Below are 15,515 nucleotides of genomic sequence, written 5' to 3'. Positions count from 1 at the left end.
CAGGTTGACTTTGAGTCAAAAGAACTGGGTTAGTCTTTGGCTGTGCCATTTACTTACTGTGTTGCATTCTTGGAGAAGATATAAAAGTTCCTCACTGATGAAATGGGAAAATCTATCTACTAGTAGTAGGAGAGTCAAATGAGAATGTATTTTGCAAACTGTCAGCTAAACACAAGCACTAATAATTTGTTTTAATAAGCTAATTTCAAAAACTGGCTACACTAGGCATAGTGGTACATACCTGTAATCCCAGCATACAAAGGCTGAGGCAGGAGGATCATGAGTTTGAGCTCAGCTTGGGCTACATAGCAAGTTCAAGGCTAACCTGTACTACACTACGTAATAAGGCTTCATCTCAAAGAAAAAAAGCCAGCTGAATTACACAGCTATGTATATTGATCTTTTTAGAGAAAGACAGATGTCTGTATTTGCATAAAATCACAGATATAACAACACTGTAAAGATAATGTAAAACAATGAACTATAGAGAAAAAGGAAAAAAAGTTTCTCTCCTAAGATTAGATATTGCTGAGAAACTTTCACTGTTTATTTACTGTTTTAATATCACCTATGTCCTTGTGGAGAAAGATGCAGAATTCTTATGATCTCAAGGCTTGTTTACTTATGTTTATGTGTGGTGCTAGGGATCAAATGCAGGGCCTCGTGCATGTTAAACATGGACTTGACCACTAAGCTACAGCCCCCGCTGTCTGCTTATTGTAAAGCGAAATGTTAATACAGATTTAAACCAGGAGACTGCACAAGGAAACAACAAAAGGTCATATAGTTCATGTGTAGCCCCCCCAAAAAACAAAAAATGACAAAAACTCAGCTATCAATTTTTCTTAGGATTTAAATTTTGATCTAGATTATAACATAAGCGTACCTCCCATTCTCTTGTGACATTGGCTTTAATGAGACCTTTGAGTGCATTTCAAATCATTGACTACTATTATCATACCATTTCTGTTTCCCATTACAATTCCATTATCAGTATCAAAGGGTATAGAGATGAATTTATCCTGAACAAAAATGCATATTATACTCGCATCCTCTATACAGCTTATTTACAGATGTAAACCAACTATGGCTTAACCTTTCATTTATATTACCTATCAAGAAGTACTTTAAGGTCCTGGGGGTTTAGCTCAGCATCATAAGCACCTACCTAGCAAGTGTGAGTTCGATCCCCGGTACCCAAAAAAAGAAAAAAAAATAAAAAGTGCTTCAAGACACACACACACACACACACACACAGAAAGAGAGAGAAAGTGTGTGTGTGTGTGTGCGCGCGCGTGTGTTAGTGCATGCAAGCTCTTGAACAAGCGAGCATAGCTGTTTCAGTGATTATGCTGTTCTTTATGCAAATCATTTCTCATCCTCACTGTTAAATATGTTTCCAAGCAATTTCTCCTTTGACTTTATAGTCTACAGATGGAGAAAGACTTCCTTCCTGTTTACCTCTCTTGTACTTGATGGAATCCAGACCTAGGTTTTGTGTTTCACTATTGGGTCCAGATGCGGCAGCTTTTGCTGTTAGAGCACAAGCGTCAAATAGCCACCCTCACCTGATGTTTGGCCATCTCCAATCCCTCCAAAATCACAGTGTTAAAGTCCTCGTCCTGTGGAAGGAAAGAGGAGAACTCACTGAAAAGTGTGCTTGGCCTTGAAGACCTTGTTTAAAGGAAGGGTAGGAAGATGCTTTCCAATCAAAATACAGTAGTTGTCTTATTCTGTGGGGTAAGTTCTGGGGAAAACACCTGTTTATCCTTTAGATAAGGGAGAGGTCTTAAAAGAATTCTCAGTATTTCTGAGATACTGCAGTTACAGGATATGCTTCTAGAGTCATATGAAATTATGCTATTTTTGGATTGGTCAGGATTACTTTTCCAAACCCTGTGATGAAATGTTATTGCCAATTTAGTAACCATGTCACTTACTAAACTCTAAATTCAACTTTCCCACACATCTTTGACCTGTTTAGCTCCTAACGAAGTAACTGGCATTATATAAATCAAGTTCCTTTGTGTTCTTCAAGGAAAACCTTTTTAATCACTTTCTTGCATTTCAGTGTATAGTATGTGAAATTCAATTTAGAATCTGTTTCCTGATTAGGGAAAATTTCAGAAGATTGGAAAATTTCTGATCACAGAAAGCATATAGTGCAAACTAAAACTCACAAAATAACCTACATCATCCCCAAACTGCAGTTTATTTTCAGAAATCTAAATGTAAAAAAAAAAATGACAAGATAAATAACAACGACCCAATAATGAGCATGTCGATTGCATTACTCTTGTTCTTAGCAAAGGTATGCAATAAATTTACCTGACATATACTGAAATGTATGGTACAATATACAATGAATACAGTAACACCTCTGTTCACAATTGCTTTGGTTTGTGAACAGTTCAGTTAGCAATCAGAAGCACTGGGCAAAATTTTGCTTCTGTTCGTGAACTCCATCTTGAGTGATGAACACTGCAGCCATGTTCCTCCACTCGAATACCCACATGGCCATCTTCTCCAGAAGGTAGGATGAATTAAGTCGGTGAACTGGGCTACCACTGTGTATTTTACAATTTTATCTTCCTACACATTGCTTATTTATGATACGTGTTTTAAGCAAATTTTCACTTTTTAGTTCTGAAGAATATCTCTTAAGAAGCTTCATATTTTTGAGTCACTTCATTAGCTTTTCCACAGAGACACTGTGTGCTTGAGTGTTTAAAAAATGGCAGGATCTGTGGAGGAACGCCTTGAAATCTATTGAAATGGGACATACTCAGGATCAACAATAGAAACTATGGAAAAGAAAATACACAATTGGGCAAGTGTTGTTTGATGAGACACTTCAGATACTGTTTACAGATATAGTGGTTAAGATATGGGACACAGTTTAGGTTGTAATAAAAGCAAAATGTAACCAACTTAGATGAATTTTTAGCATGTAGATTTTACTTCATATGTATAAACAGAATGAATTCTAATGATTATTTTATTCTAACCAGGGTTAGCTGATTCAATTTTGATGAAATGTTCCTGTCATTTTATTAAAATTTAAAATGTATAATCTCAATAGTCACCAATTTCTTGTTGAAACCAATCTGACAGATTTATTTTACAAATTCCTTTTAGAATTGCATTTTTCTCAGTTAACTCCTATCTTTTTTCATTAAGTCACTCAGATGAATACTGTGGGTGTTTTAAATTCTTCAAGTTTGACATGAACTTTAGGACTGTATTCCTAAGTACTTATATTCATGGTTTGAGGGTTTTTACTCTTAAGATATATTTTAAGATAAATGTTACTAGTGTACCAAAGGCTTTGTAAGAAATGAGTATCTGGGCCGTGATTTAAGAGAGTTTGAGTAGCATGTGCAAAGCCTTACGATCAGTCCCCAAGGCTGAAAATTAATGTTTTCCTCTTTTTTTTTTTTAAACTTTGAGACAGGTGAGATATTGCTAAATTGCCCAGTCTAGCCTCAAACTTGCAGTCCTTTCCACCTCCTCAGTAGCTGGGATAATAGGCATGTGCTATTTTATGGTTTTTTTTTTTTAATATTCATAAATATTAGGTTTAAATCAGTTCTGAAAATTACGGACTTGTTTGCAAAATAGCTCAATTTGACAGTATCCTCAGTTTCCTAGGAACTGTTTTAATAAATGCTTGACTAATACAACTGTTACTTAAGATAATAAATAGTACTGTATGTCTCTAACTTACTAACATTTGAGTTGCAAAGTTGCACAGGTGCATTGTTAAAGACCTACTTTATCAGATACAAACAAATCTGCCTTATGAACATTCTCCCAGAATGGAACTCACTTGTAAATTGTGTACTTACTGTAATAACATAATCTAATACTACAAATGTAAAATGCAATATGCAGGTAATAAAACCAAATTTTTAAAAATTTAATACCTTGGGGCTGGGGATTTAGCTCAGTGGCATAAGCACCTGCCTTGCAAGCAGGTGGTCGTGAGTTCGATTCCCGGTACCGATAAAAATGAAAAAGACAAAAAAAAAAAAAAAAATTAATACCTTTGCCCTTTTCCGGAGAAGTTTTGCTAGTCGTACCACGTAAGGTTTAAATTCTCGTTGGTGTATGCCTTGCCTCCTGACTTCCAAACCTGAATCATCAGAAGCTTCTGGAATAAAGGCCCATCGGTACCTGTGTGTGGAAGAATGATGTCAACATCAGTAAAACTTTGTGCTAAGGTGAAGCTACACAATTTAGTAGAAAGATCATTCTATAACTTGTGAAGGTTTGCAAATGCTACCTGTGCCACTACTGCTATTCCCGACACTTTGGGTATATTTTTTAGCCTCTGAGCATTTTCTTCATTAGTATATGATATTAAATACTGCACAGGGGTTTTAAGGGATAAATGATAATATATAAACTTGTAAAGTGTTCATTGATTTTCAAAAGCACAAAGCATATACTCAATAAATGTTTCATTTCTTTTTTTTTTTTTTTTTTTGGTCTTTTTCCTTTTTATCGGTTACCGGGGATCGAACTCACGACTGCCTGCTTCCAAGGCAGGCGCTTATGCCGCTGAGCTAAATCCCCAGCCCCAAATGTTTCATTTCTTATTAGCTAATAGGCAAAAAAATTCTTAAAAGGAAATTGCTTTTATGAAGTTTATTGTCTATAATAGTGTGATAAATACCTGATTTTTTAACGTAATTGACTAAATGTTTCTGAAAAATAATGTGCTAAGGGTTGAAAATTTAAATATTTAAAAATTTAAAAAGGACTTCTGCCATGCCTTTCTTATATTTTTCTTTAAATTTTTGTCAAGTAAAATATTTGTCTATAGAAAACAAACAATATAAGAGATACAAAAGAAAAGTAATGTCCTATCTACCATATGACACATCAGTTTCTTGTATTTTTCCACAAATAGTTTATTCACGAGACAGCACATACTTACACAATGAACCCCCACCCCCCCTTTAAAAAAATAAACATTATTTATGCTTGTTTTGATCTAATTATACATCTTGGAGATCATTCCATGTCAAGTTAAACCCATTCTTTCTAAAGCTACATGGTATGCCATAATTTAACCAAGTCTCCTAGATTGTCCTGATTCATGCTATGTACCATATAATGTAAGATATTCCTATGAAAATTATTTTATGCATAGCTGTAAGTATAGTGTTAGGATAAATCCTTAGATGTAGCAGAACTGTTTGCTCAAAGAGAAAGTACATTTACATTTTTAGTAAATGTAACCCCCTGGAGAAGTGAGTAATATCAATGTATAACAAGAATGATTCTATTGTTAAATGTGAAGGTTTTAGGTCTTTACCATTCTGATGGCTGTCTATAGTGGAATTTCTCTTGTGATTATAGCTCAGCATTTTTGCTATAGTAGCCTTTACTTTTCTTTTTGTGCTGAAATTGAACCCAGTGTGGTAATAAGCATGCTGCCAAGCTACACACTACAGCCCTGTTTTGTAGTAAGCGTATCTTGGCAGGTAAAGAGGATAAATAACTCTGGTCCTGGTCATGGAAGACTAAAGGTCAGAACCATAAACATACTAGTTAATGTATATCTTAAGACACTGAAAAACACTGTACAGCTTTTCTGAATGTAAGTTTAGTTATCTCTGCATACTTTGCTACAGTTCTTCTTACTCCTGGTATCCTTTTTGAAACTTTCCTAGGGCTTCAATTTGACAGGTACCTAACTACTGATATTCAAGAGGAAGTAGATGAGATGTTTTCAAATGGAAAAAAGGAATTAATCTATTATAACATTCTGTGTAGAAGAACCTAACAGCATAATATACTGCACAGTGTTTGATTTTTGTGCATAGATTCTCAAATTATTTTAGCTATAGTTTGATTACAGTATTTTAAGATTTAGATATGGAAAAACTACAATTAAGTATATTTAGCAGTGATGAATAAGGCACTATGAGTATTTACTCATCAGTTTTCTCCCTATTCCTTTCAGTTTAATTCACTGCTTACCTCTGTCCTTTCTCCACAGTATACAGCCCAAATAGACTTAGTATCTTTTTACAGCCTCTTCTCTCAACACTGCTCTAGCAGTGCGGATCTTTTAGAACCTCAGACATACTGGGTCTGTTCCAGCCTCTGTTTTCACATGTGTGCCTTTCTTCCCCACCCTCAGTCACCACCCTCAATTTAAAAACCAGGGCCTGCTCTGAATCAAAAAGCAGGGAGAGGTCTCTGCTGGGTTCAGAGCATCTTTTGTAGCTCCTGTTATATAATAATTATGTGCTCAACTGTGATTTCTATAGTGGGCTTGAAGGCTACAAGTCATGTTCCCCAGATGCTTCTCATCTGGATGGTATTCAATTTGTTGACTGAAAAGCCTGTAAATATAGCCACATCAACCATGCACTTCCAATAAATATGCTGCCCTATCCCTTGCCAAAAGAAGTTCATTTTAGTAAAAATTATTATTTAGACTTGCACAAAGAACATTTTAGTGTTAGATGTACGTGATCAAGGTAAATGTATTTTCAAAACTGCTCACTTAATGGTATTCAGTGCTTCTACTTACATCTGAAACTGAGGAAGATTTTCAGAGGGCAATGCCAGAGCTAAATCCAAAAATTTGCAAGCAGAGAGATAGAGGTTTAACCACCGCTGGCTGTTGTATGAAGTGGAAAAGCCATTGCCTCCTGTATAGGTGGTCTCCAGACCAGCTACAGAGGGGCCTGAAGTCCTGCAACATAACAAGGCACTATCAGTACCTGGAACCATTTGCTTCATGAGGAATTCCTGGGTCTTTGAAACTTACCAGTCAGTATTTTTCAGTCATTCTGATTAAATGTACCAATAATTTTTGCTAAATTACAAGTCATGACAATTTTGCCATGTCAAAAAAATGTTTCTCTGTAATTTTAAAAATGTGAAAATAACACATAACATACTCAATAAATATTTAAGTACTGACAGTATAACTCAGAAACCTTACCACTATTCAGTTTCTTTTTGCAAGTATAGGCAAAAACTTTTGATAATAAGAGACACAGTTATTAGTACAGAAAACTTTATAAACTTTACTGAAGAATAAAATATATTTAAGTCAACATGGTCTTAAAGGAACTTCTCAATCTATAAATTTAGACAAAACTTCATGTAAAAGAACTAGCCATAAATTAATAAACTGTCCCCATGAAAAATAAAGTTGGACAGCATTACATTTGGAACACAAAAAATAAAACTGTAGAACATCACATTTGGAATAGTCTAGATCTTGATAACTTCACTGCGAGTTACCTCCTATACTAAGTTTTGCTGTCTGATAATTGTAAAGGACCAGATACTAACCGTAACATGTTGCTGAAGCAATAGTGTATTGAACTGTATTTGTATCTAGAGGCCAAAGACCACACCTGATGATGTTTTAATGTAGTCTACCATGTTTCAGCACTAAGTGTAATTACATTGATCATATCTAAACACGATCAATTAAACAATGGACTAATCACATAAGATACTCAGATGAAACAGTATGCACACTTTCCTAGTTGTTGAGTAAAACTCTGGATAACTTCAGGGTATTAAAACTGCTAAGAACACAATGAAATAAATTACATGTTACCGTGAAATATCTTCATCAGCAGTGAGTTCCTGCTCCATCAATAAAAATACCTGTACCTGAAGAATGTTAAATAGATGTTAAATATTTATATAAATGGATGTGTAATACTTTCTTGTTATATTTAGGCTATACTTTCATTAATGCAAAAATAATTTCAGGATACACGGGATTTTTTGATTAGTTTTTTAAAGAATAACTGAAAGTTTGGCAGCACAGGGTCTTGCTAATCACTTGGCAGAGTCCCATGAGATGAGGGCAGTTTTTTGCTTTTAGTATGATGGAAAAGAGTCACAGTTACTAAAAAAACAAAAAAGAAAATGAACTATTAAAGCAAATTGCTTGTGAAGAAATTATAAAGTTGGGTTTCAGGCAGATGGATCCCTTTTGTTTTCTCTACTTGTCATTTTTTGCTGAATTCCCCAATCATTCCTGTGAGGACGAGGTTGAGGCTGGCCGCGTATGTAAGGTCACTGAATAGTGTAGGTGGACTTGGGAAAGCTCAGCTGATCCGGAGTTTAGAAAATCTTTGTGAAAGACTCTAAAACAAACTTGACTGGGGTAGATGCTGCACTTCACAGTGAATACATGCCTTACGCCTGTGTTATACACCATGGCTTATAAGGAAAATGTGCCCCAAAGTCTCAGACACTCATAGGCGGGGCTTTTGGAAAGTGACTGAATAATGAGGGGTTGTGACTAATGACCTGCTGGTAGGGGGCAGGGTTCTGGTCAGAAGAGATGGGTCCCTGGAGCATGACCTGGACCCTCCCAACTAGGCTTTTGTGCCTTGGAAGCTGGCCAGCTATGGAGTGAAAATAAGAGCCAAACTAAAATGTCTCCTTTAAGTTGTCAGGCGTTTTGTTTCTGCAAGGAGGAAAGTGACTCAACCAGTCCATTAAAATCCAGCTAGCCCATCTCTATCACTAGAGGACTGCTAACAGTGAGAACCAAGTCTGTTGACATCTATGTTAAAAGTAAACACACCCAATGAACTATATTTCATTGGCAACTGGCCATCTATAATACATAATTTCAACTATGAAAGCTGTTAGGACAGTAACTGAATTTAGTTCTTTTTCAAGATTAGTTTGAGCTAATAAATGTGGAAACTAATCCTGCTGTTTTATAGTTTAGATTGTAATCTGACAGAATTAAAATTGACTCACAAGTTCTGTGATCATGGTAGGCCACAGTGAGGTAAGGTGTTGTGGAGACATTCTTAAAAGTAATACTCTGAAAAACAGGAACACTTGAGAGTGAAGAGTTGGCACCTGGGGCAAACGGAGACTTTCAACCAATCTCTCTGCAAGAAATGCAATATATTTGATTTAATGTCATATAGCACTTTTTATCTAGTACAATAATTCTAAAACTATCTGAAGTATAGGACCCCTTTAATCTGTTGGAGACTGATAGATTCATAAATAAAGATAAATTTTATACAAGTATATACTGTTTTCCCATTAGATTCACTAGAGTATCGAATAACAAGTATGCACACTGCATTCCTGAAATTAGGTACATTATGAAGGAAAGAAGACTTGCTTGTATTGCTGGAGGCTGCACAGTACAGTGACTACAGAAAATCTTTTCTTATTCCTTTTTATTGATACATGTTTGCAGTACATTCATTGCGAGGACTGGTACATTGCGTCTGTCCTCCTCCATCTGTCACTGCTACCTCCATCTCTAGGGTAAAATTCATCCCTTCTGTTAAAGTATTTGGTGGTATGGGGTGTTGAGTGCACTGCATTCTTTTGGACACTGGAGGTCACCAAATCCATTTAACAAAGGTTATCAAGAGTCTTACAGATCCCCCCCACATACTCTAATTATACATAGAGCCACAACTTATGGGCTCTGCCTATATCTGTCCTCTACTAAAGGGTATATAACTTCTTGTTAAGAATGAAAGCACCAACATGTGTGTCCACAATCAAATGCTACCCTCTAACATGAATTCCTAAGGAATGCAAACCAAACAATAAAATGGAGACCAGATTCAGATGAGGCTTACAAATTCAGTGTTGGTTTCTTTTAGAAACTGGAGATTTTCTTTAATGGTTGCAGTAAAAAAATTTCTGATTAAATTAAAATTTAGGAGAAACTTGGATTGAACTCACAACCTCTTTGTGAGCGCTTGTGCCACCAAGCTAAATCCCCAGCTAGGAAAACATTTTTTAAGAAACAACACAAATCTCTGTAGTTCAGAAGATAGAATAAAAGAAGTATTTTAACTCTACCTTGTATATCAGGTAGGTATTTCTGATATTGGTCAATTTCACTGCTAAAAATAGCAAAGGCTAATCTTTTGAGAAGCATTGCTCTCTGTTCCAGCTCCACATCTCTGTTTGCAAAGAGATTCAGTGAACTGCTTTGAGCCACAGCAACTCGGGCTAAAGAAAACAAGTGAGAGAGATGATGACACACATAGTCGCTTAGTCATTTGTAAAAAGATTATTCTGTTACTTGTTTTTAAAAGTGGGTAGATGGCAGTAACATTCAAAATGAGAAGAACTTGGGGAAGAGGACATGGGACGACTCTGCACAGAAGAGCTGGCAAACAAACACAGCATCCAGATGCCAGAAGACCAAGAAGTGGGAAGTGAAATGTAGACACATCAACATTTAGAACTGAGTCTGGGAAGGCGAAACTCCTGATGCTATTTCCTATAACTCTTTAATATCACATGCCATCTACCTGAGTCCTTTGTATTACTTTATGGTTTTCAGCACAGTCTAGCTAGTCTGCCAATTTCTCCTTCCTGTTTACTCCCCTAGCCAGAGTGTCTTAATTGCTATCACATGAATTTACCATGTTTGCTGCCATCTCAAGATTTGAAATATTTTGTTCTCTATTTGTAGAATCTCCCTAAGCCATTCTTATTGTTACCCTCTTCAGTTTCATATCAAATATAAACTTGTTAGCTGTTTTAAAAGAAATCTGCATCACATATGGCCCCATTTCTTTCACTATTTTTTATTCTCGGAAATAATTTTTTATTTGACTAAAGTGAATATAATGTCTGACCCATTGTTGTCTTTTAGTAAATATTTGTTAAATGAATTTGAAATTTAAAACAAGTTTACGAAGATGAGAATAAGATACAATAATACCTTTATCCATAAGACAGGACTATAGTTTGGGCTACAGAATTTATACAGTTTAGCAGAGTGTGGTAGCTTATGTCTATAATCCCAGCACTCTTAAGAGCTGAGACAGAAGGATTGTAGGTTCAAGCCTTCTCTGGGCAAATTAGTGATCTGGCAAAAACCTGTCTCAAAATAAAGGTAATAAAAAAGGCTGGGCATATAGTGTAAAAGCCTTGGATTTAATCTCAGTACCACAAAAAAATCAAAGCAAAACAAACCAAACTACATGACACAAAATCCTATAGAAACAAACAATTTCACTGCTATTTTAGTTTAATAACTTTAAAACTGCTTTTTAAAAAAATCAATTTCTTTTCCTCCAGAATATTAAATGGTACCCTAATACATAAAGTCATCAGGATTAAGTAGAAAGGTATGTAGAAAGTGATTCTGATCGTCTTGGCCCCTCTCTTCCTTCAGAGGAGAAAAACAGAGTCTGAGAGATTTAACGTCTTGTCTCATACGTTGCTTCCAACTGTCTGCCTTAACAACTGTCAGTCTTTCATTTAATAATTATTTATTGAGTGCCTACTCTATGCAAAATACAGTACTAGCTGCATTCTGAGAAACAATTTTGATCCAATTTGGCTATGAGTCCTTCCTTCCACTAGTTGCCCCAAAAGGATAGTTTTACTTATTACTTATCACTAAACTGTATTTTGTAAGTTTTAATATTATATTTCCATAGGATACTACATACATCTTGATGAATACCTAATTCAACAGTTTCCAAAAGAACAAAATAAATATTAATAATAATGAAATCATGCATGGGAACACCTTTGTCTAGATTGTCATCCCACAATACTCACTCATCAGATCTCTAAAGGTTGTCTTATCATGGGTCATCAGATTGTCCATAATCGCTCTCCAACTGTAAGAGAAAAGGATTAGAATATATAACTTTGTTCTTGTTACTGTTAAAACATTGTAAGTTGGTGGGATAGTAGTTGACTTCATTTGTCTCCAAGCTACTTTTCATGTTGAATGAAATCAAGAGGATGACTTACTGATTAACACAAGAGCCATCCATCTGAAAGAAACTGGGATCCATGAAAAGGTCAAAGGCTTCTTTTTTCCAAGCTCTCCGTGTGTACTGATACCCACTAAGACTGCTGAGCAGCTGGACACAGGCACGGTAACTAGGGGCATTATGTGCACTGGAAGAAAGAAAATCACTTTAATCTGTTTTCTACCTTTAATCATCATATTGAGTTATGTAAGTTTTCACAATTATCTAAGACAATGAAGACATGAAATAGTGCAATACTGCAAATTTTTGCTTAATTCCAAAAATGACAATGAGCTTGTTTCTAACAGGCTATGACTTAATTTAAATTTATTTAAAGTATAAGAGCTTGTTTCCAACAGACTATGAATTAATGGAAATATATTTAAATCATAATAGTACCTGTGATTTCGGAGGTAGGGCACAACATAATGCATGATGTTTACAAGTAAAGGAATAACTCGCTCCTTTTCATCACTATAGAACACCATATCCAAGAGGTGAGCCAAAATCTAAAACATGAGAAATGAAATGGAATAATCTATGAGTAGAGACTGACATCACCTAGAGATATTAATGTTCAATTTGTAAGAAAACTTAGAATACCTTGAAATGAGAAAAATTAAAACTGAGGTCTCTCTAAATCACTTTTTTCTCTCTAAATCACTTTTATATTAATAGTTTATGCCATAATCTGTTTATTGTCCATTATACTTATAGAGTATAAATATACACAGAATTTTCTACTTCCAAGAGAGACAGGAGAAAAAAAAAAAAAAAGAGTTAAGAATCTTCTAATATGGGGGCTGGGGATTTAGCTCAGCGGCATAAGCACCTGCCTTGCAAGGAGGCAGTCGTGAGTTTGATCCCTGGTACTGATAACAAAAAGCAAACAAAAAAAGAATCTTCTAATATGACATGAGTAAACAATGGACTTAAGACTACAAACTCGGTATGCTTTTCCCTTTACTAGGTTAGAAGGAGGTTTGGAAGACTCCAAACAAATTAACTGGGCTGCTCAAATTCCAACTCTGTCAATTACTATACAGCCTTAGTAATAGTGTTCTAACTTTTGTATCCAAATCTGTAAAGGGGAAACAAAAAACGACACATACAGATGTATAACAGTATGAAAAATAGCTTGGCAGAGAATGCATATTAAGATGTTTCTAACCTGTAAAAAATCCTTCATAGTGAAAGCATTATACTACCTGTACTCCTCCTTACCATAATGGAATACAAAAGCAGTTTTATTTCTTAAAGAATTAAAAAGTAGTGTGTGAGGTGGGAGAGCAATCTCTAAAGTTATTAACCCTAATGCTAAACAAACAAACAAAATACAGACAAGGCCAAAGCTTTACAGTTATCAATTGTATCTAATCATTTCTAGACATACAAGATGGTTTTTCAAATTAAAATTTCCTCTATAAGAATAAATTTGTTCATATTTTGTTATCAAACTTACAAGTTCTTGTTAAAAAAAACTTGGTAATGTTTACCTCCGAGAGTAATGTCAGTGCATGGACACTATATACAGAGGGAGTTATGTTTGAGGTTTCCATTGCAGGGGATAACATATCTATATATGAGAAAAGACAGGAAAGTGAACATGTTTGTTAGTATTTTCCCACTCAAAAAAAAGTTACTTTCTAATAATGAGAAAAGGGATGAATTTATGGTACTCACAGAACTATCAGAAATGATTTATTTTATAGAAAACTAACTAAATGCCCGAGACAAATACCTTCAACATCAGATTCCAAATTGGTCCCATCTACCATTATTTTTGGAGAAGGCTTAACTTCTAGATTTCGTCTCAGCCATGTTGTTTGTTCCAGAGAAGAACCAGCAATTGCACCAATAGCATCCACTATTTTATGAGTCACATCCTAAAGAAACAAGGAAAAGCCACTATAAAGTATATATGTACATTCACACATACATAAATATTCATTATTAACTTCTGTAATTTTCTATTTTCTGACACTAGATATTTTACAATAGACACTGCTTATTTTTGAGAATGTTAGGACTTGGGAGAACTTCACATTATATGATCCTCTTGTGTTCAAGCTGATGACAAGAAACACAAGTTTGGATGCCTTACCTGAAGGTCTCTTTGGTCTTTTTTGTTTTCTAGACTGGGATTTTTCATAATAAACTCATTCAGAACCCTAAAAAGGCCACCAAAACAAAATACCAAAAAAAAAAAAAAAGTATTAGTCTAAAGAAAATGACCCAAATCTGGTTTCTCACCATAAATGGCCTTGTGGCCTCAATTTCTGTTTTAAATATTTATTAAATACATATTCATACTCCATGACTCAGCTCAACTACCTACACATGCATGAAAAAACATACAATAATAGCCCCCACACTTGTAAACTGTTAGTATATCTAAACATATTCAATCTTTGTTTTAATGTTCAACCTGTGTACACATACTAAGAGAAGATGAAAGAACAGTACAATCTTATAGGAAAAAGATCACAATAGGTGATTTCAATTTTTAATCAAATTAACAAGGATTACCTGGTGATTCAAAGAAACTCTGAGTTAGATAGGCATACAGTATTCATGTTTGACAGATTGGAAAACAGCCTGGAAGAGGTTTATTTATGTAGTACAAGTCTTAGTAATGAGGATTGGAAGCCTGGTGTGGCAGTTTATGCTTATAATCCCAGCACCTTGGGAGGCCAAGGCATCAGGACCTCAAGTCTGAAAGTCTGAGCCTTCCCTGAGTTACACAGCAAGACTTCTTACAAAACAAAACAAAACAAAACAAAACCCTAGCTGCAGCTCAGTAGAAAGGCCTTTGGTTCAAATCCCAGTGATGCATGCAGAGAAGAAAGATATGAGCTGAGGATTCAGCCCAGCAGACACAGAGCAAGGTCTTGAATTAGATTCCTGGTAAGGAATCAAAAGAATGATATGAAAGTTGGAATTTAAGATTAGAAAAATCAGAAATCTTTACGAGACTTCCATTGTATTTCCAGTATCTGTATTTATCTCTCATTACAATCATGTATATCATTGAGCTAGGAATCACAGAAACTTAGTCTACTGCTCTTTTCATTAAACCTTCAAAATCTCAAACTTCAGGTTCTTTTTTTCCGACAGGTCTTGCAATCTAGGACAGGCTAGCCTTCAATTCTCTATGGAGCCCGGGCTGGCCTCTAACTTGCAGTGATCCTGATCCTCCCACTGCGGCCTCCTGAATGCTGGGATTATAGGAATACACCACCACATCCTGCAAACACTGAAATTCTTTAGCAGGATCACTCTAGCTTCCCATCACTGGGGTGGATCCTGAGTGTTACTCAGTTACAATACCACGATCCACTCCATTAGCTCTCACTGACTGTCCTACCACCTCCTCTCTGCTTCTTAGGAAGACTATATGTCCATATTTACTAGACAACTTGAGGCCATTTTACTAAAAGATTCCACATTCTTTTCTCCTCACTTCACATATCATTGGATGCCAAACTAAAGTTGTCAGTTCCTTAAGGATACTAAGGATAGAAGCTAAGTGGATGAGCACAGAAGTGCATATTTACATACATAAAATCATCATCAGAGCCATAGAGGTTGACCACAATTTCTTTGCATTTGATTCATTTTATATTCAGTCTGATAACTTGTTGGTCATTGCTATTAATGAGGTTACACTGTCTGAGGTAATAAAAAGCTGGAGTAAAATTTACACTATATTTTTTCCTTTATGCTTGAAACAGTCCTTTTCAAACTTAGTAT

The 15,515-nt window shown here is 35.4% G+C and overlaps 1 protein-coding gene across 10 annotated transcripts in view; it reads right to left on the bottom strand.

The window, feature by feature from the left end:
* Dop1a (DOP1 leucine zipper like protein A) overlaps nucleotides 1–15,515 on the bottom strand; it is a 120,248-nt gene that overhangs the window by 1,073 nt on the left and 103,660 nt on the right. For 7 of the 10 annotated variants that reach the window (XM_063233132.1, XM_063233140.1, XM_063233136.1 and 4 more), the window contains 12 exons: nucleotides 13,867–13,933; nucleotides 13,504–13,648; nucleotides 13,259–13,338; nucleotides 12,162–12,271; nucleotides 11,761–11,910; nucleotides 11,563–11,624; nucleotides 9,841–9,993; nucleotides 8,764–8,900; nucleotides 7,598–7,653; nucleotides 6,551–6,715; nucleotides 4,047–4,176; nucleotides 1,569–1,622 (listed from right to left, as the gene is read on the bottom strand). In XM_063233132.1, coding sequence (XP_063089202.1) covers nucleotides 1,569–1,622; nucleotides 4,047–4,176; nucleotides 6,551–6,715; nucleotides 7,598–7,653; nucleotides 8,764–8,900; nucleotides 9,841–9,993; nucleotides 11,563–11,624; nucleotides 11,761–11,910; nucleotides 12,162–12,271; nucleotides 13,259–13,338; nucleotides 13,504–13,648; nucleotides 13,867–13,933 — 1,309 coding nt within the window. The remainder of the gene's footprint in view (nucleotides 1–1,568; nucleotides 1,623–4,046; nucleotides 4,177–6,550; nucleotides 6,716–7,597; nucleotides 7,654–8,763; nucleotides 8,901–9,840; nucleotides 9,994–11,562; nucleotides 11,625–11,760; nucleotides 11,911–12,161; nucleotides 12,272–13,258; nucleotides 13,339–13,503; nucleotides 13,649–13,866; nucleotides 13,934–15,515) is intronic. The other 3 variants (XM_063233137.1, XM_063233139.1, XM_063233138.1) reach the window with 1 other exon arrangement.

Source organism: Cavia porcellus, unplaced genomic scaffold (assembly GCF_034190915.1).
Source record: "Cavia porcellus strain 051 isolate PalLab524CR breed Dunkin Hartley unplaced genomic scaffold, mCavPor4.1 scaffold_22, whole genome shotgun sequence".
Taxonomy (NCBI): Eukaryota; Metazoa; Chordata; class Mammalia; order Rodentia; family Caviidae; genus Cavia; species Cavia porcellus.
This window is presented reverse-complemented; position numbering and strand designations above follow the sequence as displayed.